This window comes from Oncorhynchus keta, chromosome 8 (assembly GCF_023373465.1).
Source record: "Oncorhynchus keta strain PuntledgeMale-10-30-2019 chromosome 8, Oket_V2, whole genome shotgun sequence".
NCBI lineage: Eukaryota > Metazoa > Chordata > Actinopteri > Salmoniformes > Salmonidae > Oncorhynchus > Oncorhynchus keta.
Genome location: NC_068428.1, coordinates 9,187,332 through 9,210,641, shown reverse-complemented (window position 1 = coordinate 9,210,641; position 23,310 = coordinate 9,187,332). Strand labels below are relative to the sequence as shown.

Here is a 23,310-nt window from a genome sequence, read left to right as displayed (position 1 = left end):
ATTACCAGTCATGTGAAGTCCATAGATTAGGGCCTTATGAATTTATTTCAATTGACTGATTTCCTTATATTAACTGGAACTCAGTAAAATCTTTGAAATTGTTGCATGTTGCCTTTATATTTTGTTCAGTGAACAATGTTTTCTCTTATCACAGCCATTAAACTCTAACCATTTTAAAGTCACCATTTGCCTCATGATCAAATTCCTGAGTGATTTCCTTCCTCTCTAGCAATGGAGTTAGGAAGGACTTTGTTATATAGGAAGGACTTTGTGATATTGTTTTAGTCACACGATCCAAAGTGTAAGTTCACCATTCTCAAAGGTATACTTAATTGAAAAAGATAATTGTATGTGTGGGGCGTAGAGGTAGTCATAAACACTATTATTGAGTCCATGCAACTTGTGACTTGTTGAGAATTTTTTTACTCCTGAACTCATTTAGGCTTGCCATAACAAATGGGTTGAATACTTACTGAATCAAGACATTTCAGCTTTTCAATTTCTATTAATTTGTAAAATATTATAAACATAATTCCACTTTGACATTATGGAGTATTGTGTGAAGGCCCGTGACACAATCTGGCTGTAACAAAACAAAATGTGGAAAAAGTCAAGGTGTGAATACTTTCTGTGATGTGGTCTATCGTTTTTCAATCACTTGTTATGCTAGCTCATTAGTATAACATTCAAATGTAGACAATTGTTAGCATTGTCTGTTTTAGGATTAAATGTTTTCTAGCCAACTCAATTTGTTTGAACGTCTCGGATGATAAGATACATTTTTCAAAACAAGTAATTGGTTAGCTAATGGTCAACTGACAAGCAAACTAGCCATTTGGCTTGCTAGCACACCCATAAATGTTTAAACATAGTAGCCAATTAGCTAGAACATAATCTTGTCAAACTGTTAAATTATTAGCAAGCAAGCTAAAAGTTATGCCAAATATCAGACAATGTATTCTACAGTGGCACTTGCTTTGCAATGTCCAGAAAATGGCAAATGGCTCTGCGCTGAAAACTAACAAAACTTCAGGGGTGTATTTATCTATAAACAGCTGATCAGTGATACCTCTGTAACTAGCGCTGCAGTGCAGGGTTGATGCACAAGTTGTACGTCATTTTTAAGCTAGGAATCTCCTCTTTTCAACTATACTGTATATAGAACTCAAATTTATGTCAGGGTCATTGCGACTGATAATGATGGAGCAAGTCATATTATATTCCCTATGCAATTTGATACAGAAAAGCTACAACTCCATTCTGAAACCCCTATACAAAGAGGTGAAATAATTCTTCCAAAACCTGCTGGAGAGAGGCTGGATCAATAAATCCAGATCACCATACTCATCCCCGGTGGTCTGCATACGCAAAGTGGACAGCAACCTGCGGTTATGTCGACTTCAGAGAGCTGAATCGCAAGACCATCCTGACCGTCACCCATTACTACGGATACAAGACATGCTAGACACCCTAGGGGATACACCTGGTTCTTGATACTCGACCAAGGCAGCGCTTGCCATCAAGGCTTCGTGGATGAAAGCTCAGGACATGCAACAGCGTTCAGCACCCCCTGGGGGTTGTATGAGTGGGTTCGCATCCCCTTTGAGCTGAACAACACCCCAGGCCCTTTCCAGAGGTGAATGGAAGGAGTTTTAGAGGGCATGAGAGACTACTGCTGTTTACCATATCTGGATGACTTTCTCTACTGTTCTAAGGCATCCAGTGAACATGCGGAAGACCTGAGACGAGTGCTGTGTTAATAAGGGGGCAAGGTATCAAACTGTGGCCGAAAAGGTGTGAAGTCTTCCGGCGGCAAGTGCGGTTGGATGGTATCCTGCAGGGGAGTCCAGGGGAGTCCAAATCGACCCCAAAGACTTGGAGGCAGTGCTGCTGCTAAAGGGGAAGGAGCCACTGACAATTGGAGAGGTCCGAACATTGCTGGGGTTCCTTGGGTACTACAGGTCATTCATTCAAGATTTCTCCCGGCTGGCCAAACCCCTGTTTGAGCTGCTACAAAGATCACAAAAAGCAAGGGGTAAAAATGCCAAGCCCAAACCAACCAGAGGCAAAACCAAAGCAAAATAAAACATTCCAAGACCTGTCCAGTGGACGTTTGTACACAGAGCCATCGTAGCCAAGTTTGTAGAAATGCTAATTCATCCACCCATACTTGCATACCCAGACTGTGACTTACATTTGTTACACACTGACACATCCAACAAGGGTCTAGGTGCTGTGCTTTACCAACATCAAAATGGGAAACTACGTGTAATAGAGTAAGAGTCCAGAACGCTAACTCCACCAAAGAAAAATGGGCAATCTGTGACAAATTTAGAGACCATGTATACTATGCACCAACCTCTTAACATGTACACAGACAACAACCCGTTGACTCAACGCAGTGGGTCACTGCGGGGTCAGGGAGTTGGCTGTCTTCCACTTCAACCTGAAGTACAGATCTGGTAAGATGGATGCTGACATGCTGTCACGTTGCCCTGTCAATCTCCACAGCCATGTGGGTGAGGACACGGAAAATATGACACCAGAAGTCGTCTAAGCTGTATGGTAAGGAAACAATGCAGCAAAAAATGACGATGTTCCATAGGTGGCTGCACTGCAACTCAACTCTACAGACAGTGGTCTGTCACCTGGAGGTGTGCCTGCCATTACACCGGAGAACATCAAAGCGGCACAGTACAAAGACACTACAAACAAACAAGTCATCTCGCGGAAAAACAAAGGATGGAATCCGAATGAGAGAGAAAAAGCTCATGGGACCAGAAACAAGGAGACTTGTGCATGAATGTTGGTAATGGACACAGGAATCCTGTACAGACAGGCTAGACAATGAAAGGAAATGGTGCTACCCAGTAAGCTGAAACCAGTGCTGGTGAAGAACTTACATGATGACATTGGGGCAGACAAAGTGATTCATCTAGTCAGGGAAATTCTACTGCCCATTCATGCAGCATCAAGTAGATGACTACGTCATCAGACAGTGTGCATGCATCAAGCAGAAACATCCCTGAGTTCTGTCACCACTAGTGCACCCTTTGAGCTGCTCTCCATTGATTTACACGCACCTTGAGGCAAGCAAAGGAGGCTACAAATACATCCTTGTACTAGTCAATCACTTCACATACTTTTCACAGGCCTACCCAACGAAGAATAAGTCAGTAAAAACTACAACCGAGAAGATATTCCAAGATTTCATTCTCGTGTCGGCTATCCTACTAAGCTTCACCACGACCAAGGGAGAGAGTTCGAGAACAACCTGTTCCAGAGACTCCAACAGCTTGCAGGGATATCCCACTCCCAAACAACCCCATACCATCTGCAAGGAAACCTCGTGGAAAGGATAAACCGAACACTCCTGCAGATGCTCCATACTCTGCAATAAGAGAAGGCGGCGGAGTGGAAAGACCATCTACCAAACATTGTCCATGCCTACAACTGTACAAGGCACTAAGCAACCGGGAATCCCCATTCTTTCTCCTGTATGGTAGAGCCCTGCGCCTTCCCATCGACCTACTGTTAACCAGAAGTTAAGACAAGATCCCAAAAGACATTTGCAGAGAAGTGGGCAACAAAGATGCAATATGCATACAAAATTGCTTCTGAGAACAGTCAAAAGTCCTCAGTGAAAAGGAAAGAAAAACTATGACAAGGGTGTCAAAGGTGCAACACTTCAACCAGGGGACAGTCCTTATAAGGAACCTTTCGGAGCGAGGTGGCCCCGGGAAACTCTGTGGCTACTAGGAGAAGACGGGCCACAGAGTTGTAGAGAGGAGAGGTTCCAATGTACCATCAACATCCAGTCAGAGTCTGGATACAAAGCCCTTTGTTTGCTGCACTGGAAAACCTCCTACTCCCTGTAAATTACTTACCTATGGAACACGACACTCCCAACACTCCAACCAAAAGAAAAACACAAAGACAGAAACAGTCAAGATACAGTGACACAGTTGACCAATAATCTGACAGTTCAGATGAAGAGGAAATATACTACTCTAACTGGTCCTCGGCTTCACCAGAGCGATGTTAGGCCACAACCACGTCAACCAGAGCGGCGTACCAGACTGCAAGCTACTGTGTAGGAGTTCTGAACTACAGTGACAGAATAACCAGGACACAGAAGCAGGAATAGCCTAAAGAGCCTGAGGTGGATGACAAAGTGCAGGAGGAAGTCCAAGACGTCATACCAGTGTAGCAGCAAGAGGTCATTAAAGAGAGACTTAGCTTTGAGAAGGTCCACGCGCACTGGGAGACCTCAATGTGCACCTAGATTAATCTCCCAGTGTCTGATGGAAAGCAGAATAAACAGGTTTTCCTCTACAATTTTGCCTGTGCTTAGCTCCATTCAGTTTATTTTTTATCGTGAAAAATACCCCAGTCCTTAACGATTACAATCATACCCAAAACATGATGCAGCCACCACTATGCTTGAAAATAATTGTGCTACTCCGTAATGGGTTGTATTGTGTTTGACCGAAACGTAACACTTTGTATTCAGGACAAAAAGTGAATTGCTTTTCCACATTTTTTAAAATATTTCTTTAGTGAAATGTTGCAAGCAGGATGCATGTTTTGGAATGTTTTTATTCTGTTCAGGCTTCCTTCTTTTCACTCTGTCAATTAGGTTAGTATTGTGGAGTAACTACAATGTTGTTGATCCATCCTCAGTTTTCTCCTATCACAGCCATTAAACTCTATAACTGTATGTCACCATTGGCCTCATGGTGAAATCCCTAAGCGGTTTCCTTCCTCTCCGGCAACAGTTAGTAAGGACGCCTGTAAATTGAGGCACCATCCAACGTGTAATTAATAACTTCACCATGCTCAAAGGGATAGTCAATGTTAGCTTTTTGTGTGTTTTTTTTTATCTACCAATATGTGCCATTCTTTGCGAGGCATTTGAAAACCTCCTTGATCATTGTGTCACGGCTGGCTGAAGGACTGGACCAAGGTGCAGCATGGTAAGTGTACATTTTAACTTTATTTAAAAATGACGCCGACAAACCGAAGAACAAAAAAAACAACCGTGAAGCTTTGGGCTATGTGCCCTGAACAACCACAAAGTTAACTTCCCACTAAACAGGTGGGGGAAAAAGGTACCTAAGTATGGTTCTCAATCAGAGACAACTATAGACAGCTGTCCCTGATTGAGAAGCACACCCGGCCAAACACATAGAAATAGAAAACATAGAAAAAAGGACATAGAATGCCCACCCTAGTCACACCCTGGCCTAACCAAAATAGGGAATAAAAAGCCTCTCTATGGCCAGGGCGTGACAGTAGTCGGAGTCTCCTGTCCATTTGGGACCCATTTCTAGGGTCTCCAGTCCGAGGTCGGCGGCGAGGGTCGCCGTGTTTAAGAGGCAACGGAGACGGAAAATGAGGAGGAGAAAAACTGTGGTGAAATGGGGTCCACGTCCCGCGCCAGAGCCGCCACCGCGGACAGGCGCCCACCCAGACCCTCCCCTATAGGTTCAGGTTTTGAGTCCGCACCTTTGGGGGGGGCGTACTGTCACATTCTGTCCTTAATTTCCTTTGTTTTGTCTTTATTTAGTATGATCAGGGCGTGAGTTGGGGTGGGCAGTCTATGTGTGCTTTTCTATGTTGGGGTTTTGAGTTCAGCCTAGTATGGTTCTCAATCAGAGGCAGGTGTCTTTAGTTGTCTCTGATTGAAAATCGTACTTAGGTAGCCTGGGTTTCACTTTTGAGTTGTGGGTGTTTGTTTTCCTTGTGTGTGTTTGTTGCCACACGGTACTGTTTCGGTTTAGTTCGTTTCACGTTATTGTTTTGTAGTGTTCAGATTATGTCTTTAAATAAACGTTATGGACACTTACGACGCTGTGCATTGGTCCTCCGATCCTTCTCGCTTCTCCTCCTCAGAAGAGGAGGAATGCCGTTACAGACACATTGTGGTTGAATCTGTGTTTTACAATTCACTGCTCGACTCAGGGACCTTACAGATAATTGTATGAGATGAGGTAGTCATTCAAATATAATGACCCTATTACAATCATGCTAAACACTATTATTGCACACAGAGTGAGTCCATTCAACTTATGTTACTTGTTAAGCAAATTCCTACTCCGGAACTTATGTAGGTGTGCCATAACAAAGGGGTTGAATATGTATTGACTCCAGACATTTCAGCTTTTCATTTTCAATTCATTTATAAACACGTATAAAAAACATGGCATATTATATGTAGGTCAGTGACAAATAATGTATATTTAATATTGTTTAAATCCAGGCTGTAACACAACATTTTGGAAAGTCATGGGGTGTGAATAATTTATGAAAGCATTGTAGTGTTTTAGAATGAAACTCTTAAAAGATGTACCCAAATACACTTCACTATTTACATTTTTTCCAAAATGCTATTCTCAAATGCCACCGCTATTCAACAATGACACTATTACAATCTCCACTTTATAGCGGGTAATGTTTTAACGTTTATTTGGGGTGTCTTGCATCAGCAGCGGAGCAACAACCGTTTGTGCCATCCATAAAGATAGATTGGCTCTGTTTGACTTCACAAGAGATTGTTACTTAGCAGTCCACTCCTCCACTCCGCACCCTGGACAAGCAAAGCGCAACACACCCACAAGCTTTTATGAGAAGAAAGAAAACAGCCCGTATCCTACTTCTTATTCTGTGAAAATAACAGCATTTATCATGGAAAAACTTGATGCCTTCGTCAAACAGATTATTTCTTAGAATAGGTGAGGCTTGTTGAAAATGGAATCCTCGTGCAAGTCTATTAGATATCCCGATGAGAGACGAAGTAGAAAGGTATGTAGGCTATACATTGCACCATTATGTCGTGGTTTTATTATTTTACATCGTATGTACTCAAGACAAAAGATTATCACCATCTGTCTACCGCAATAATCTTTATATCCTCTTTCTTGGTGAACTTTGCTTTTTGGAAAACCAATCCATGTTAGGGCAAAGTGTAAGAAGCTCCAATGCGTATTAATTTCGATTGCTTTCTTGTTAGTTTGTTGAGCTCCATGTGCTGTTTGTACCAAATGAACAGTGGAACTTAAAACTGAATAGAGTGCCGGTTGAAGCCATAAAGAGCTTCATATCTGCTGGATTCATCAGGTGAGATATTTATTAAATGTTTTCTATTCAGAAGTAGCATATGGTTACTGCAAATAATGAGACCAGTATAGCCTACAATCTAGGAATATTCATGTACAGAAGAGTTCAAGAAAACTGCAGATTAAACAGTCAACAAGATACTTTGATGGTTGTCCTCTTCACCCATATTTCGTTGATGTGAAAATGTTTTTGAACATAGTGCCTCTTCACTGTAAATTGTTGTTTTCATGCCAGGGTGTATCCTGATATATCTCTCAGAACTCTCAGGAGTGAGCTTGGCATTCTCCTCGGAGCTGAGAGAGATATTGACAAGCTTTCCTTTTTAAAATGTGTGGGCCGAAGCTTGGCATTGGTGAGTATAGCGGGCCTGGTTCAGGGACACAGTTGCTTTTCGCTTGTGTTTTATTTGGTAAACTGGCATGAGGTGACTCTTTGTCCCATTGCATTTGTATTTTTTTTAATAGGTCAAAGCCAAACAAGAAAGCGATTTGAAAGTGAAGTATTTTGCCCCTCCATATGTATGCACTTTCCGCTTAAATGTTAAAATATGTTTTATATTGTGCCTTCAGAAAGTATTCATACCCCTTGACTTATTTGTTGTGTTACAACCTGAATTTACACACAATACCCCATAATGGCAAAATATAGAATAGGTCAAGGGGTATGAATACTTTCTGAAGGCACTGTAGATAGTATAATATTTTTTTAAGTGAAAAAAAATAAATCTATTTATAATAAGTTTGTTGCATGCCTTGTCCTTATGTCATGGTCTTCTCCTACTCTCCAGGCCCCTCAGCCAGAGCTGTACCTGTTGCCCAGGGTGGAGAGTGACAACAGTGTCTGTTCACAGTCCCTCACCCCCAACACCCACTCCACAGACCCCCAGATTTACTACACTGCCAGAGTGCAAGGAATGCCAACAGGGACAAAAGAGCCTTTTAAATTCCCTCAGATCCCCCAGGGTCTCCAGCCACAGCCCCCTTCCTCCCCCAGCCCCGATGAGGAGGTGAAGGAAGAGGAGAGCTATTGCTCTACAGAGGAGAACGAGGAGGACCTTCTCTCCTCTCAGCAGTCTAGGTGCGCTGAGGATGACCTCCTCCTGTGGAAGGCCCAAGCCCAGGGGCCACCCCAGTGTGTCATAGAGGCTAAAGGTGAGCGTTAAAGGGATAGGTCACTACAAAATCCATTCTTTTTTTTCTTTTTTTGGTGGGGGGGGGGTGTCGTACCTGAAAAGTGCTGGTATGAAATTGAAAAACTTAGATTTTGGAGTGTACTTTGAACTGACATTTCTGAAAAGCAAGTCAACCTTGTACTTGTTGTAACAGACAGAGATGTTGTTACAACCATTTACTTTCAATTCATTTTGACAGAATCAGTTGTGGGGAAGGTGGCACCTGCTAAGAAGAAACAGCGTTTCAAGAGAAACCGAGCCAGCGACTCGGGGGTTCCAGAGTCACTGGAAGATCAGGATTCTGTGTTTTCTCACACCCCACACAGGTAACACACAGAGGAACACTTTTGCCATAACAGAGAGGAAGAGCTCTACCACCATCAGAGCTATTTAAACCCTGGTTACAGTCATATAAAATTAGTAAACCCACATTTTTTTTTTCTCTCTTTGGAGGTTTAGGAAATCTAAAGATGCACAGACACTGAAGTATATCAGGAATAAACAAAATGAGGTAAGATATGCTTGCTTGCTGCTAACATACTTACTGAAATGACATCATGCCAAAATCAGTTACAATTACCATGTTTTTATGTCATAGCCAGACTATTGAACATCTGCAAGCCCATTCAAAATTTTTTTTAAAGGTGTAGTTCCATCAAGTCCTGCACACCAAGAGAGGTTGTTGAGTCAACTCAAGAGTAGTTGTATTGTAAATTACCAGCGCCTTGTAAAATACTGTGTGGCTTTGTTACTGCTTCAAAATTCCACAGCCAGCAGGTGGGTTTGAATTAAAAAGGGGGTCTAAGTCAGGGAAATAGGTCTAGAGAAGCAGCGAGGAGTACTTAAACTATTTTCTTGGCATGCACACCGAAATCAATTTGCTTCAACAAAATGTTTTAATTATGTTTTACCAATCATTTATTTTCATGTAGGTATCTGAACACCCAGTAACTATGCCTACACAGTACGCCTCTCCACACCCCGCCCCAACCCCGGGCACTCGTAAAACGGCTGCCTCGGTCTTCCTATCAAGTAGTAAGCAGGCATTTCTGTTATGTCTCAGTCATCCATATTGTTGTTGCTGAAATGTAAGGCGCAAATGACATGGTATGTTTCTTCCTTCCCTCAGGAGATGAACTGATAGAGGAAATTAAGATGGCAAAAGAGGAGAGAAAGCAACTAGAACAGACAAGACAAGAGTTACTGAGAAAAGGAAAAGACTTGCTGGCCCAGAACAGACACCGTCGAAATCAAGGTGGTGTATGTCTGGACTAGTTCTTTTCCACCCTTGTTTCAGGATATGACAAAAGCACGCATGACCCCCTTCTAATATATTAGCATCTCATTATGATCCAGATTAAATACCAACTAGTTTGTTTAACTATAAAATAATCTGTGCGACAGGGCACAGCAAAATAAGTAACTGACCTGCACTACAACATAGACAATACTATTGTGATGCATAATTGTCATGGTCATAATAATAATAACTAGATTGAAACTTTACATGTAAAGTTGTGAGGCTTGCTAATGCTCTTTGAAAGTATTGTTGTGAAAGTTTAAAAAGCTGTACTTTGATTATATTATTTGAATAGTGAAATCATTTTAAATTCCCACAGATAATCACTACTGGTCAGTAGATTTGGTCAGTAGTTGTGTGGTTGTGTGTCACCAGTGCCATACAACTCTCCTTAAGTGGCCTCCAACTGCTCTTAAACGCAAGTAAAACTAAATGCATGCTATTCAATTGAAAACTGCCCGCACCTGCTCGGCTGTCCAGCATCACTACTCTGGACGGCTCTGACTTAGAATACGTGGACAACTACAAATACCCGGGTGTCTGGTTAGACTGTGAACTCTCCTTTCAGACTCACATTAAGCATCTCCAATCCAAAATTAAATCTAGAATCGGCTTCCTATATCGCAACAAAGCATCCTTCACTCATGCTGCCAAACATACCCTCGTAAAATTGACCATCCTACCGATCCTCGACTTCGGTGATGTCATCTATAAAATAGCCTCCAACACTCTACTCAACAAACTGGATGCAGTCTATCACAGTGCCATCCGTTTTGTCACCAAAGCCCCATACACTACCCACCATTGCGACCTGTACGCTCTCGTTGGTTGGCCCTCGCTTCATACTCGTCGCCAAACCCACTGGCTACAGGTTATCTACAAGTCTCTGCTAGGTAAAGCCCCGCCTTATCTCAGCTCACTGGTCACCATAGCAGCACCCACTCGTAGCACGCGCTCCAGCAGGTATATCTCACTGGTCAACCCCAAAGCCAATTCCTCCTTTGGTCGTCTTTCCTTCCAGTTCTTTGCTGCCCATGACTGGAACGAATTGCAAAAATATCTGAAGCTGGAGACTCACATCTCCCTCACTAGCTTTAAGCACCAGCTGTCAGAGCAGCTTACAGATCACTGCACCTGTACATAGCCCATCTGTAAACAGCCCATCTATCTACCTACCTCATCCCCATACTGGTATTTATTTATTTATTTTGCTCCTTTGCACCCCAGTATCTCTACCTGCACATTCATCTTCTGCCGATCTACCATTCCAGCGTTTAATTGCCATATTGTAATTACTTCGCCACCATGGCCTATTTATTTCCTTTACTTACCTCATTTGCACTCACTGTATATAGACGTTTTGTTTTCTTTTGTTCTACTGTATTATTGACTGTATGTTTTATTCCATGTGTAACTCTGTGTTTTACATTTTTTTACATTTAAGTCATCTGTTGTATGTGTCGAATTCCTACGCTTTATCTTGGCCAGGTCGCAGTTGCAAATAAGAACTTGTTCTCAACTAGCCACCTGGTTAAATAAATGTTAAATAAATATAAATAAAAATGTGTTAAGCAGTTGTGTGGTTGTGGTCAGTAGTTGTGTGGTCAGTGGTTAGAAGTTGCGTGGCTAGTGGTCAGAAGTTGCGTAGTTGTAGTCAGTAATTGTGTGGGTGTGGTCAGTGGTTAGAAGTTGCGTGGCTAGTGGTCAGAAGTTGCGTGGTTGTAGTCAGTAATTGTGTGGTTGTGGTCAGTAGTTGTGTGTTTGTGGTCAGTAGTTGTGTAGTTGTGGTCAGAAGGTGTGTGGTTGAGGTCAGTAGTTGTGTGGTAATGGTCAGAAGTTGTGTTCAATAGATGTGTCAGTAGTGGTGTGGTTGTGGTCAGACGTATGCGTGGTTGTTGGCAGTGCTACTGTGTGGTTAACTGTTGTCACTACATTGTGGTCAGAAGTTGTGTGGCTGTGGTCAGACGTTGTGTGGTTGTTGGCAGTAACTGTGTGGTTGTGGTCACTAGATGTGATCAGAAGTTGTGTGGCTGTGGTCAGACGTTGTGTGGTTGTTGGCAGTAACTGTGTGGTTGTGGTCACTAGATGTGATCAGAAGTTGTGTGGCTGTGGTCAGACGTTGTGATGGTTGTTGGCAGTAACTGTGTGGTTGTGGTCACTAGATGTGATCAGAAGTTGTGTGGCTGTGGTCAGACAGCTGTGTGGTTTTAAGTTGGCAGTAACTGTGTGGTTGTGGTCAGCGTTCATCCACCTCTGGCCTGCTCTTATTAAAATGCCTCCCAGTACCACTGAGGAAGTACAGTTCCCGCTCAGCCCAGTCAAAACTGTGGTCGCTGCTCGGGACAATGGTGGAACAAACTCCAGTCACGACGTTAAGACAGCTGGAGTCAATCACCACCTTCCGGAGACACCTGAAACCCCATTAGAAATCTTCTCATTTGTCGTCCAAGGAATACCTAGCTCTTTGGTCTGAAACAAATTGACAAATCATGGGAATTTGAAGAGCTAGGAAGACATTCATTCCAGTGAGTAAAGGATTCCTAGGCAACAGTAGCCTTGACAACACTGTTGCCTTTTAGTTAAAGTGTGAGAAACATGCTAAAATACAGTAAAGTTGTGCTTTAACATGAACTAAATACTGCACTCTGACCCACAAAACGCCTTTGCTAGATTGATGATAGTGTTTTCGACCAACACAGAAAGTAAACTTTAAAACGTTACGTACTTTTATTGCAATTTGCAGCAATTGTTGGTAAATAATTAATCTGCTAGCTTCTGACATGGTTTACTGCAGCTAGAAAGAGAGCAGTTAATGGGTTAGTAAAGCAGCTCTATCTAGAGATTGGTAGATGCTAATTCGTTTTCAGTTTTGACAAGCAGAGAAGTAGGGGAAGATTTCATACCTTGGAATATTTTTGTTTAATCTGTTTTCTTTAGTGATCAAAACAGCAGTTGTTTACAAAGTTACAGAAAATGTAGATTTGTTTTTGTTCAAACGCCAGATTTGAATAGCAGAGAAGTAGACAAAGGTGTAAACGCTCTAACTTTTTGTCTAAATTGTTGCAAAGTAGCTGATTTATGTTACTGAATTTACAGAGAATGGCAGTTGGAAAGGATGATGTCACAATGGGGAGGCTAAAAATCTTGAGGATATCCCATACATAGGCCGTTATTGAAAATAAGAATTTGTTCTTAACTGACTTGCCTGGTTAAATAAATGTAAAATTAAAAAAATAATAAACAAGTGGACAGAGGACAAAACTGACAAAATGTTAAAAAAAAAATAAAGTAGAAAGGGTATTAAAAAGTTATATCCAAGCAACTCGAGTGAGACCATTCCGTAAGTTTTTTAAAGTTTGAACGGCGTTTCTAGCTTAAACGATGTAGGAGTAGCGTGCTAAAGTCAAAGAACTAGATGGTAACTTAACAAGTAAAGTTGTGGGGCTTCCTAACCGTTTTTTTGTGATAGTGTTCAAAGTGAAAAGTACTTTGATTATATTATTCAATTATTGAAATCATGTTTTATTCACATCGATAGTCAGAAGTTGTGGTCAGTAGTAGTGGTCACTAGTTATGTGGTTCTGTAGTTGTGTGGATATGGTCAGTGGTTAGATGTGTTGTCAGAAGTAGTATGGTTGTGGTCACTAGATGTGGTAAGCAGTTGTGCGGTTGCAGTCAGAAATTGTGTGGTTGGGTTCACTAGATTGTGGGATATAATTGTGTGGTTGAGGATACTGGATGTGGTCAGAAGTTATGGGGTTGTGGTCAAAAGATGTGGGGTTGTGGTCACTCTTCTCATAATTTTGTCCCTCAGTGTCAGTGAGTATCCTAGCAATGGTTCCGTTTTGGAATCTCAATAATGACACAGAGATTGGCGACGGGTTAGTAAAATTGCTCTATCTAGAGATTGGTACACACGATTTATAAACTGTTTTTGGATTGGACAAGCAGAGAAGTAGGGGAAGATTTCACTACAAAATATTTGTGTCTAACTTGTTGGGTTAGTGGTCAAAACGGTGGTTGTTTGGAAAATAATGAATCTGCTAGTTTATGACATGATTTACAGCAGCTAGAAAGAGACCGGCTATGTGTTACTAAAACGGCTCTCGTTACAGATTGGCACGCACGATTTCGAATGCAGAATTGACAAGCAGAGAATTAGACAACATGTTTATGTACCTTGTTGCGTTACTGATCCAAATGGCAGTTGTTTGGGAAAAGTTTGAAGAACACATGGTAGTGGAGTTACAAAAACAGCTATACTGTAAGTTCCATAGTGAATATTTTGATTCCGCAAACAGATATGAATAGCAGATTAGTAGACGAAGATAGACAAAAAGTTAGTGTTCCTAAATTGTTGCAAAGTGGAATTATTAGCTACTTTGGGTCAAAAGTTAACTGATTTCAATTACAGAGAATGGCAGTTGGAAGGGATGTCACAATGGAGAGCCTTAGAATCTTGAGAAATCCAATGAAAAAAAGTTGTATACAAGCAACTCAATCGAGACATACCTCACATTTGTATTTAGCCTCAAATAAATAATGAAACATGTTCAATTTGGTTTAAATAATGCAAAAACAAAGTGTTGGAGAAGAAAGTAAAAGTGCAATTATGTGCCATGTAAAAAAGCTAACGTTTAAGTTCCTTGCTCAGAACATGAGAACATATGAAAGCTGGTGGTTCTTTTTAGACTTCAATATTCCAAGGTAAGAGGTTTTAGGTTGTAGTTCATATAGTATTTATAGGACTATTTCTCTCTATACCATTTGTATTCCATATACCTTTGACTATTGGATGCTCTTATAGGTACTTTAGTATTGCCAGTGTAACAGTATAGCTTCCGTCCCTCTCCTCACTCCTACCTGGGCTTGAACGAGGAACACATCGACAACAGCCACCCTCGAAACAGCATTAGCCATGCAGAGCAAGGGGAACAACTACTCCAAGTCTCAGAGTGAGTGACGTTTGAAATGCTATTAGCGCGCACCCCGCTAACTAGCTAGCCATTTCACATCGGTTACACCAGCCTAATCTCGGGAGTTGATAAGCTTGAAGTCATAAACAGCGCAATGCTCGAAGCACAGTGAAGATCAGCTGGCAAAACGCACGAAAGTGCTGTTTGAATGAATGCTTACGAGCCTGTTGCTGCCTAGCATCGCTCAGTCAGACTGCTTTATCAAATATCAAATCATAGGCTTAATTATAACATATTAACACACAGAAATACGAGCCTTTGGTCATTAATATGGTCGAATCCTGAAACTATCATTTCGAAAACAAAACGTTTATTGTTATCGCATATACCCTGACTGCGTGCAATGAACGCAAGAGAAGTGACACAATTTCACCTGGTTAATATTGCCTGCTAACCTGGATTTCTTTTAGCTAAATATGCAGGTTTAAAAATATGTACTTCTGTGTATTGATTTTAAGAAAGCATTGATGTTTATGGTTAGGTACACGTTGGAGCAACTACGGTCCTTTTTTCCGTGAATATGCAACGCAGGACAAGCTAGATAAACTAGTAATATCATCAACCATGTGTAGTTAACTAGTGATTATGATTGATTGATTGTTTTTCATAAGATAAGTTTAATGCTAGCTAGCAACTTACCTTGGCTTCTTACTGCATTTGCGAAACAGGCAGGCTCCTTGTGAGGCAGGTGGTTAGAGCGTTGGACTAGTTAACCGTAAGGTTGCAAGATTGACTCCCCGAGCTGACAAGGTAAAAATCTGTCGTTCTGCCCCTGAACAAGGCAATTAACCCAACGTTCCTAGGCCATCATTGAAAATAAGAATGTGTTCTTAACTGACTTGCCTAGTTAAATAAAGGTGTAAAGTTTATTTTAAAATTTTAAATTGGCCAAATCGGTGCCCAAAAATATAGATTTCCGATTGTTATGAAAACTTGAAATCGGCCCTAATTAATCGTCTATTCCGATTAATCGGTCGACCTCTAGTAATTTTGTGGTTGTGGTGACTAGATGTGGTCGGAAGTTGTGTGATTGTGATCAAAGGTTGTGGTCAATATATGTGGTCTAAAGTTGTGTGGTTGTAGTCAATATATGTGGTCAGAAGTTCGGTTCAGTAGTTATGTGCTTCAGTGGTTGTGGTCACTAGGTGTGGTAAGCAGTTGTTTGGTTGTGGTCAGAAGTTGTGTGTTTATGTTCACTAGGTGTGGTCAGTAGTCGTGTGGTTGTGGTCAAAAGTTGCGTGGATATGGTCAGTAGTTAAAGGTGTGATCAGAAGTTGTGTGGTCGTGGTATGTAAATGTGTGGTTGTGGTTAATAGATGTGGTGAGAAGTTGTGCGGTTGAGGTCAGAAGTTTGGGTCAGTAGTTGTGTGGTCACTAGATGTGGTAAGCACTAGTGTGGTTGTGTTCAGAAGTTGTATGGTTGTTGTCAGTAATTGTGTGGTTGTGGTAAGCAGTAGTGTGGTTGTGTTTAGAAGTTGTATGGTTGTCAGTAATTGTGTGGTTGTGGTCTGAAGTTGTGGTCATTAGATGTGGTCAGAAGTTGTGGTAAGCACTTGTGTGCTTGTGTTCTAAAGTTCTGTGGTTGTGGTCACTAGATGTGGTAAGTAGTTATGTGGTTGCAGTCAGAAGTTATGTGGTTGTGGTTAGAAGTTTTGTGGTTGTTCAAAAGTTGTGTGGATATTGTCAGTAGTTAAATGTGTGATCAGAAGTTGTGTGGTTGTGATCACTAGATGTGGTCAGAAGTTGTGTGGTTGTGGTAAGCAGTTGTGATCACTAGATATGGTCTGAAGTTGTGTGGTTGTGGTCACTAGATGTGGTAAGTAGTTATGTGGTTGCAGTCAAAAGTTGTGTGGTTGTGGTTAGTTGTGTGGTTGTGGTAAGCAGTTGTGATCACTAGATATGGTCTGAAGTTGTGTGGTTGTGGTCACTAGATGTGGTAAGTAGTTATGTGGTTGCAGTCAAAAGTTGTGTGGTTGTGGTTAGTTGTGTGGTTGTGGTCACTAGATATGGTAAGCAGTTGTGTTCAGTAGTTGTGTGGTTGTGGTCTGTAGTTGTGTGGTTCAATTGTAATATGGTCAATAATTGTGGTCACTTCTCTCCTCTTAATTTTGGTCCTCTGTGTCTTAATTTTGGTCCTCTGAGTATCCTAACAACATTTCTGTTTTGCAATCTCAAAGATGACCGAGCTGTGGCTAGAAGATAGCGGGCGATGGGTTACTAAAACGGCTTTACCTAGAGATTGGTACATACGATTTCGTATGTACCAATTTCTAACACGCTTTCGGGTTTGACAAGCAGAGAAGTAGGGGAAGATTTCATACCTTTGAAAATGTTTCTCTAACTTGTTGCGTTAGTGGTCAAAATGGCAGTTTGGGAGAAGTTGGAAGAGCACGTGGTAAAATGGAGTTACTAAAATGGCAAAGTGGAATAATTAGCTGATTTCTGTCAAAAGTCGCATGATTTCATTTACAGAGAATGGCACAATGGGGAGCAGTAGAATCTTGAGAAATCACATGATAGTGGATTTGGCCAAAGAAAACTGACTAAAAGTTTAATAACTTTAAAAGTATAACATATCAAAAAAGTTTCTACATTTCTAGCTTAAACGGTGTAGCAGTAATGTGCGGAAGAAGAATAATAACTAGATGGTAACTTTACAAGTAAAGTTGTGGGGCTTGCTAAAGCTCTAAACGTTTGAGGTTGTGAAAAAAGTGTTTAAGAAGTTGTACATTGATTATATTATTCAAATATTTTTTTATTTCCATAATCAGTAGATTTGGGCAAAAGTTGTGGTCAGTAGTGTTGGTCAGTAGTTATGTGGTTGAGTCGTTGTGGTCAGTTGTTGGTGTGGTGAGTTGTTTTGGTCAATATGTGGCCAATATTTGTGTGGTTGTGGTCAGTAATTGTGGTCACACTTCACTCTCCTCATCATTTTTGCCCTCTCTGTGTCTGAGTATCCTAGCAAAAGCTCAGTTTTGGAATCTCAATAACACAGAGAGCTGTGGCTAGAAAGAGACGGTTGATGGGATTTGACAAGCAGAGAAATAGAGGAAGATTTAATTACCTTTGAATATTTTTTGAAGTTACTTAACCTGCTGTAACTTCCTCAGAATAGTATTTTTTGTCCTTATGCCATATTTGAGCAGCAGAGAAGTAGATGAAGACGGGAACACTTTAACTTTGTCTAAGTTGTTGCAAAGTGGAATAATTAGCTGATTTGGGTCAAAAGCTGCATGATTTCACTTCGAGAATGGCCGTTGGAAGTGATTATGTCACAATGGGGAGCTTTAGAATCTTGAGGAAATACCATGAAAGCGGATGGGGGACAAAAAAGTTAGACCGTTACACACGTTTTGAACTTGGAATGCCGTTTCTATCTTAAACGGTGTAAAAGGCGTAGCATGCATAAGAATAAGAAGTAGTATGTTGAATACCTAAGACTGGGCTCTTGCGGCGCAAGCCTCACAATAAGAAGCATGTCGAATATCTAAGGTGGGGCTTTTACTGTGCAAGGCCAAAAATAATTATAGTTTCTAAATTGACCTACAAATGCATACACCATATGCATTGTGACAGCATGGTATACCAGGGATACCGGACACCACAAAACACACAAAAAAAAGGGAAAATAAACTACAAAGAAATTAAAAACACAGTGGAATATAAGTGGCCAGTTGCATGCAACATTTACGACTGGCTTCTTTTGAGCATAAAATGTAATCGCTGCAAAATTGTAGATTATACACTGAGTGGCATAACATTATGAGCCGTATTATACTGAACAAAGATATAAACGCAACATGTAAAGTGTTGGTCCCATTTTTCATGAGCTGAAATACAAGATCCCAGCACAAAAAGCTAATTTCTCTCATTTTGTACACAAATTTGTTTACATCCCTGTTAGTGAGCATTTATCCTTTGCCAAGATAATCTAGCCACTTGGCAGGTGTGGCATATCAAGAAGTTGATTAAATAATTACACAGGTGGCACCTTGTGCTGGGGACAATAAAAGACCACTCTAAAATGTGCAGTTTTAGCACACAATGCCACAGATGTCTCAAGTTTTGAGGGAGCGTGCAATTGGCATGCTGAGTGCAGGAATGTCCACCAAAACTGTTGCCAGAGAATTTCATGTTAATTTCTCTACCATAAGCCACCTACCTACGTTGTTTTAGAGAATTTGGCAGTACGTCCAACCGGCCTCACAACCACAAACCACGCCAGCCCAGGACCTCCACATCCGGCTTCTTCAGCGGCGGGATGGTCTGAGACATGCCACCCAGACAGCTGATGAAACTGTGGGTTCACACAACTGAAGAAGTTCTGCAAACTGTCAGAAACCATCTCAGGGAAGCTCATTTGCATACTAATTGTCTTCACCAGTGGTGGTCAGTGCAGTTTAACATGAGGGAAGATGATATTTTTTTAATGAACATGGCTTTATTTCTATTACAGCATATTGGATGACTGTCATTCATATTCCATTCACCCAGCTCAATGTATAAATATAGGTTTAGGCTACTACATGATACTCTAATTTCCCTGTACCCATCGTGAGGTTGCTACAATCTAACCTATGAATGAAAGTTTACAACGTAGGTGTGCAGGTCGAGAGAATTGAGTAGTCAAGGTGACAGACAGGGACATATTCAATGCCGCCTTGCACACTTTTGCCTGCATCTAGCTGATCTAGGGTGTAATCATTAGTCCAACAGTTACAAAAGGGTTTCTATTGGACAAATTCAGGTATGTTTATCGCCGTTTCATTCCGTTTAAGAAATGTTTTTCAACAGAATCGGCACAATGAATACACCCCTGATTAGACTCAAACACAGTTCACTTTCATAGCAGCCACATACAAACAGCTTGTTGTCTATCTACTATGCACTCTCCTCCTCTCACCTTTTCCCTTCGCATGTGGACTTCAGTACACAACACATCAGCTGTCTGTGACCAGTTGAAAAAACCTTTCCAAGCCAAACCTTCATGTCATGACTGCTAACCACTACACACAGTCCCTTCATTGTTGTCATGTCATAGTCAACATAGCTACAAGAATTAACGCATTAGTAAACCTGCTACAAACATGCAGTACAGTGTAGTCAGCAGCAAGCAGTTTAGTAGTTACACCCATAGGCGGCAATAAATTAATAAAACCAAAAGCTTACCTTGACTTGGAAGAGTTCCAGTGTTGGACAGCCAGCTAGCTAACATATCATCCCTCTCTGTTTGAGCCGGGTGTTTGAGTAGGCTAAACTAGCTAGCTGCATTCGATGCTAGCAAGTAAAAGTGAAAAAATATATACTACGAAATCTCTCTAGAAATGTATTTGTTCAAAACTGTTCAACTATTGTCTTTTTGAGTCAACTACTCACCACATGTTATGCACCTCAGTGCTAGAAAGCTGTAGCTTATGCTTTCAGTACTATATTCATTCTCTGATCCTTTGAATGGGTGTCAGTTCATGCTGCAAGAGCTCTGATAGGTTGGAGAATGTCCTCCGGAAGTGGTCATAATTACTCTGTAAGTCTTTGGAAGAGGGTGAGAACCATGAGTCTCCTAGGTTTTGTATTGAAGTCAATGTACTCAGAGGACAGAAGCTAGATGTCCTCCGGTTCACTACATAGTGCTGCTGAGGCTACTGTAGAACTTCATTGCAAAACAGTGTTTTTTAATCAATTAGTTGGTGACGTGAATATATTTACTGTAGTTTTAGCTAAAACGTTAAACTTTAATGTTTCACTTTAAATTTTTCTGAAATTCCCTGAGGATGGTCCTCCCCTGAAGTGCTTCAACTGGTCTTGACCTGACTGCAATTCAGCGTCGTAACTGACTTGTGGACAAATACTCACCTTAGCTGGCCACTTGTACGCTGGAGAGGTGTGCTCTTTACCGATGAATCCCGGTTTCAACTGTAGTGGGCAGATGGTAGACAGCATGTATGGCGTCATGTGCGTGAGCGGTTTGCTGTTGTCAATGTTGTGAACAGAGTGGCCCATGGTGGTACTGGGGTTATGTTATGGGTAGGCATAAACTACGGACAACAAACACAATTGCATTTTACCAATGGCAATTTGAATGCAGAGAGATACCGTGACGAGATCCTGAGGCCCATTGTCGTGCCATTCATCCACTGCCATCATAATGCACAGCCCCATGTCGCAAGGATCTGTACACAATTCCTGGAAGCTGAAAATGTTCTTCCATGGCCATGTTCTTCCATGGCCTGTATACTCCCCACACGTCACCAATTGAGCATGTTTGGAATGCTCTGGATCGACATGTACGACAGCATGTTCCAGTTCCTGCCAATATCCAGGAGTGGGACAACATTCCACCGGCCACAATCAACAGCCTGATCAACTCCATGCGAAGAAGATGTCGTGCTGCATGAGGCAAACTGTGGTCACGCCAGATACTGGCTGGTTTTCTGATCCATGTCCCCCCCAAGGTATCTGTGACCAACAAATGCATATCTGTATTCCCAGTCATATGAAATCCATAGATTAGGGCCTAATACATTTCAATTGACTGATTTTCCTTATATGAACTGTAACTCAGTAAAATCTTTGAAATTGTTGCATGTCGCGTTTATATTTTTGTTTAGTGTAGAAAACAAACGTCTCATACATGCTTATAACAACATATAAAGCATTATAGCTACAGCTTTTAAGAGTTACAGAAAAAAACAAATGTTTTCCTTCCTCAATTTAACCTTCATCTTGTTTTTTCAAAACTCTTTCTGGAAATAAATGGGTTCAGAACTGACACTGCAGCAAAAGCAAGTCAATTTTGCCCTGAGAGCTTTTGTTGTTGTTTTCCAGCTCGTGATAGTTGGAAGAGGAGTTATTTTGATACCAAGAAGGCCACAGCCCCTTTGGAGGTCACACTGAGAAGTCTTCGTCAAGAGCTGGAGATATTCTACAATAACATCCTACACCAGCTAAAGGCGAGGGATGGAGGAAGAAAGCCCAGATTGCGGGCAAGATTGTCGAGCACCAAAGTAACAATCAGTCCTTCAACTGAAGTGTGCTCCCCTCCCCAAACATTGGCTAGATAGTTTCCACCACATTTATTTCATGATTTTCTTGCTTTTAAATCTGTGAAGGAAGTGATTATTGGGATGCAAAGTTGATTCAGGTTTTATGGTTCAGTAAGGCCATAGCAACAATGTCAGTTTGACTGTGCCACAACATCCACTAGAGGGAATCAGTTCATATTATGGTCAATACAGACCATGCCATTATTATAGACAGAGGTGTAAAGTACTTAAGTAAAAATACTTTGACGTACTACTTAAGTAGTGTTTGTGTGGATCTGTACTTTACTATTTATATTTGGGACAACTTTTACTTTACTACATTCCTAAATTAAAGAATGTGCTTTTTACTCGATACATTTGGCTTGACACCCAAGTACTCGTTACATTTTGAATGCTTAGCAGGACAGGGAAATGGTCCAATTCACGCACTTATCAAATGAACATCCCTGGTCATCTCTACTGCCTCTGATCTGTTGGACTCACTAAACACAAATGCTTTGTTTGTAAATTATGACAATGTTTCTTTTTACATTTTCTATTAAGGAATCTTCAAGTATGACAATTGGGTACTCTTTCCACCATGTTCAGAATGAGCTCATTATCCAGATAATGACAGAGAGCCATGAGATTGACAACCTAAGGAGGAAGGTGGATGATGCCAAGATGAGGCTCATCACAGAGATCAAGGTATTACACTCTTAATTGCAATTGGACTCCCTCATAACTCTACAAATGTAAATACAATTATCTATTTTTCCATTCCTGTATCTCACTGGGAAAAACTACAGTATGTTAAGGGCTCAGTTGAAAAATATTTCATATGAGAAGCAGACATTTCAGTTATCAACTTTTACATGGGACTTGGGCAGGAGGTGGAGAGCTTTGCTGGACAGACAGTGCTCAATGTTTTTCATTGATCTACTTCCTTGTTTATTTCCTCCTAGCTCGGGAAGCAGGCTGCCACAGAGCTGAGAGCCTTGAAGGCTGAGCTGGCCCAGAAGAATACCCAGACATTTCTCTCTGGCTCCATGGGCTCTGGAGCAGGAGCAAGGGACAGACCACAGGCTCAAAGCATCCCTAACTGAGCCACTTCTACCAGTACCACCGTGGCCTTATTCCAGAAGACAATGTTTGCTTTCCGCTTATTCCAAATGATATATTTTAGAAAAGGTCACATTTAAATTGTTATGTCTATTTGCAATGCATATCAAGTGAAAGCCATGACTTCACAGTTTAGCAAACAACAATTGTTCGTATTAAATTGTCGTGTTCCTGTTGCAGCAAGAACAATCTCTCATTTGATCATTTACCTGCGTTTGATACTACCATCTTAAAATCTTAAGTATGAAAACAAATATTTGTACAGTATCTGCCATGACTAAGAGATTTCGTAACTGTTTCAAGATGGAATTTTCTTCAAAGTCACAGCGGTTTTAAGATTGACTTTCTGAAGCGTAAACATTTACATATTTTAATCTCTTATTGAAAGTGACTGCATTCACCTAAAGTAGGTAAAACAACCACATATCCCAATCATTGCAAGCAAAACAACAATCTGTAGGGTGACAGCGTAGCCTAGTGGTTAGAGCGTTGGACTAGTAACCAGAAGGTTGCAAGTTCAAACACCCGAGCTGACAAGGTACAAATCTGTCATTCTGCCACTGAACAGGCAGTTAACCCACTAGGCCGTCATTGAAAATA

General features: G+C 41.1%; 1 protein-coding gene across 3 annotated transcripts; it reads left to right on the top strand.

Annotated features, from left to right (window-relative positions):
• The first annotated feature begins 6,544 nt into the window (after positions 1–6,544).
• Positions 6,545–23,271, top strand: spata1 (spermatogenesis associated 1). Of its 3 annotated transcripts, none has more exons than XM_035774584.2 (12): positions 6,545–6,804; positions 7,013–7,119; positions 7,354–7,471; positions 7,584–7,637; positions 7,907–8,270; positions 8,490–8,616; positions 8,744–8,801; positions 9,223–9,325; positions 9,420–9,545; positions 21,392–21,570; positions 22,198–22,296; positions 22,554–23,271. In XM_035774584.2, the coding sequence occupies exons 1-12, from the start codon at positions 6,751–6,753 to the stop codon at positions 22,692–22,694; spliced, it is 1,530 nt and encodes a 509-aa protein (XP_035630477.1). In that variant the 5' UTR covers positions 6,545–6,750; the 3' UTR covers positions 22,695–23,271. The 3 variants fall into 3 exon arrangements, with proteins under 3 accessions (XP_035630477.1, XP_035630476.1, XP_035630475.1); XM_035774583.2 differs by having other exon boundaries at positions 6,547–6,804; positions 7,584–7,613; positions 22,153–22,296; XM_035774582.2 differs by having other exon boundaries at positions 6,547–6,804; positions 22,153–22,296.
• Positions 23,272–23,310: the final 39 nt, after the last annotated feature.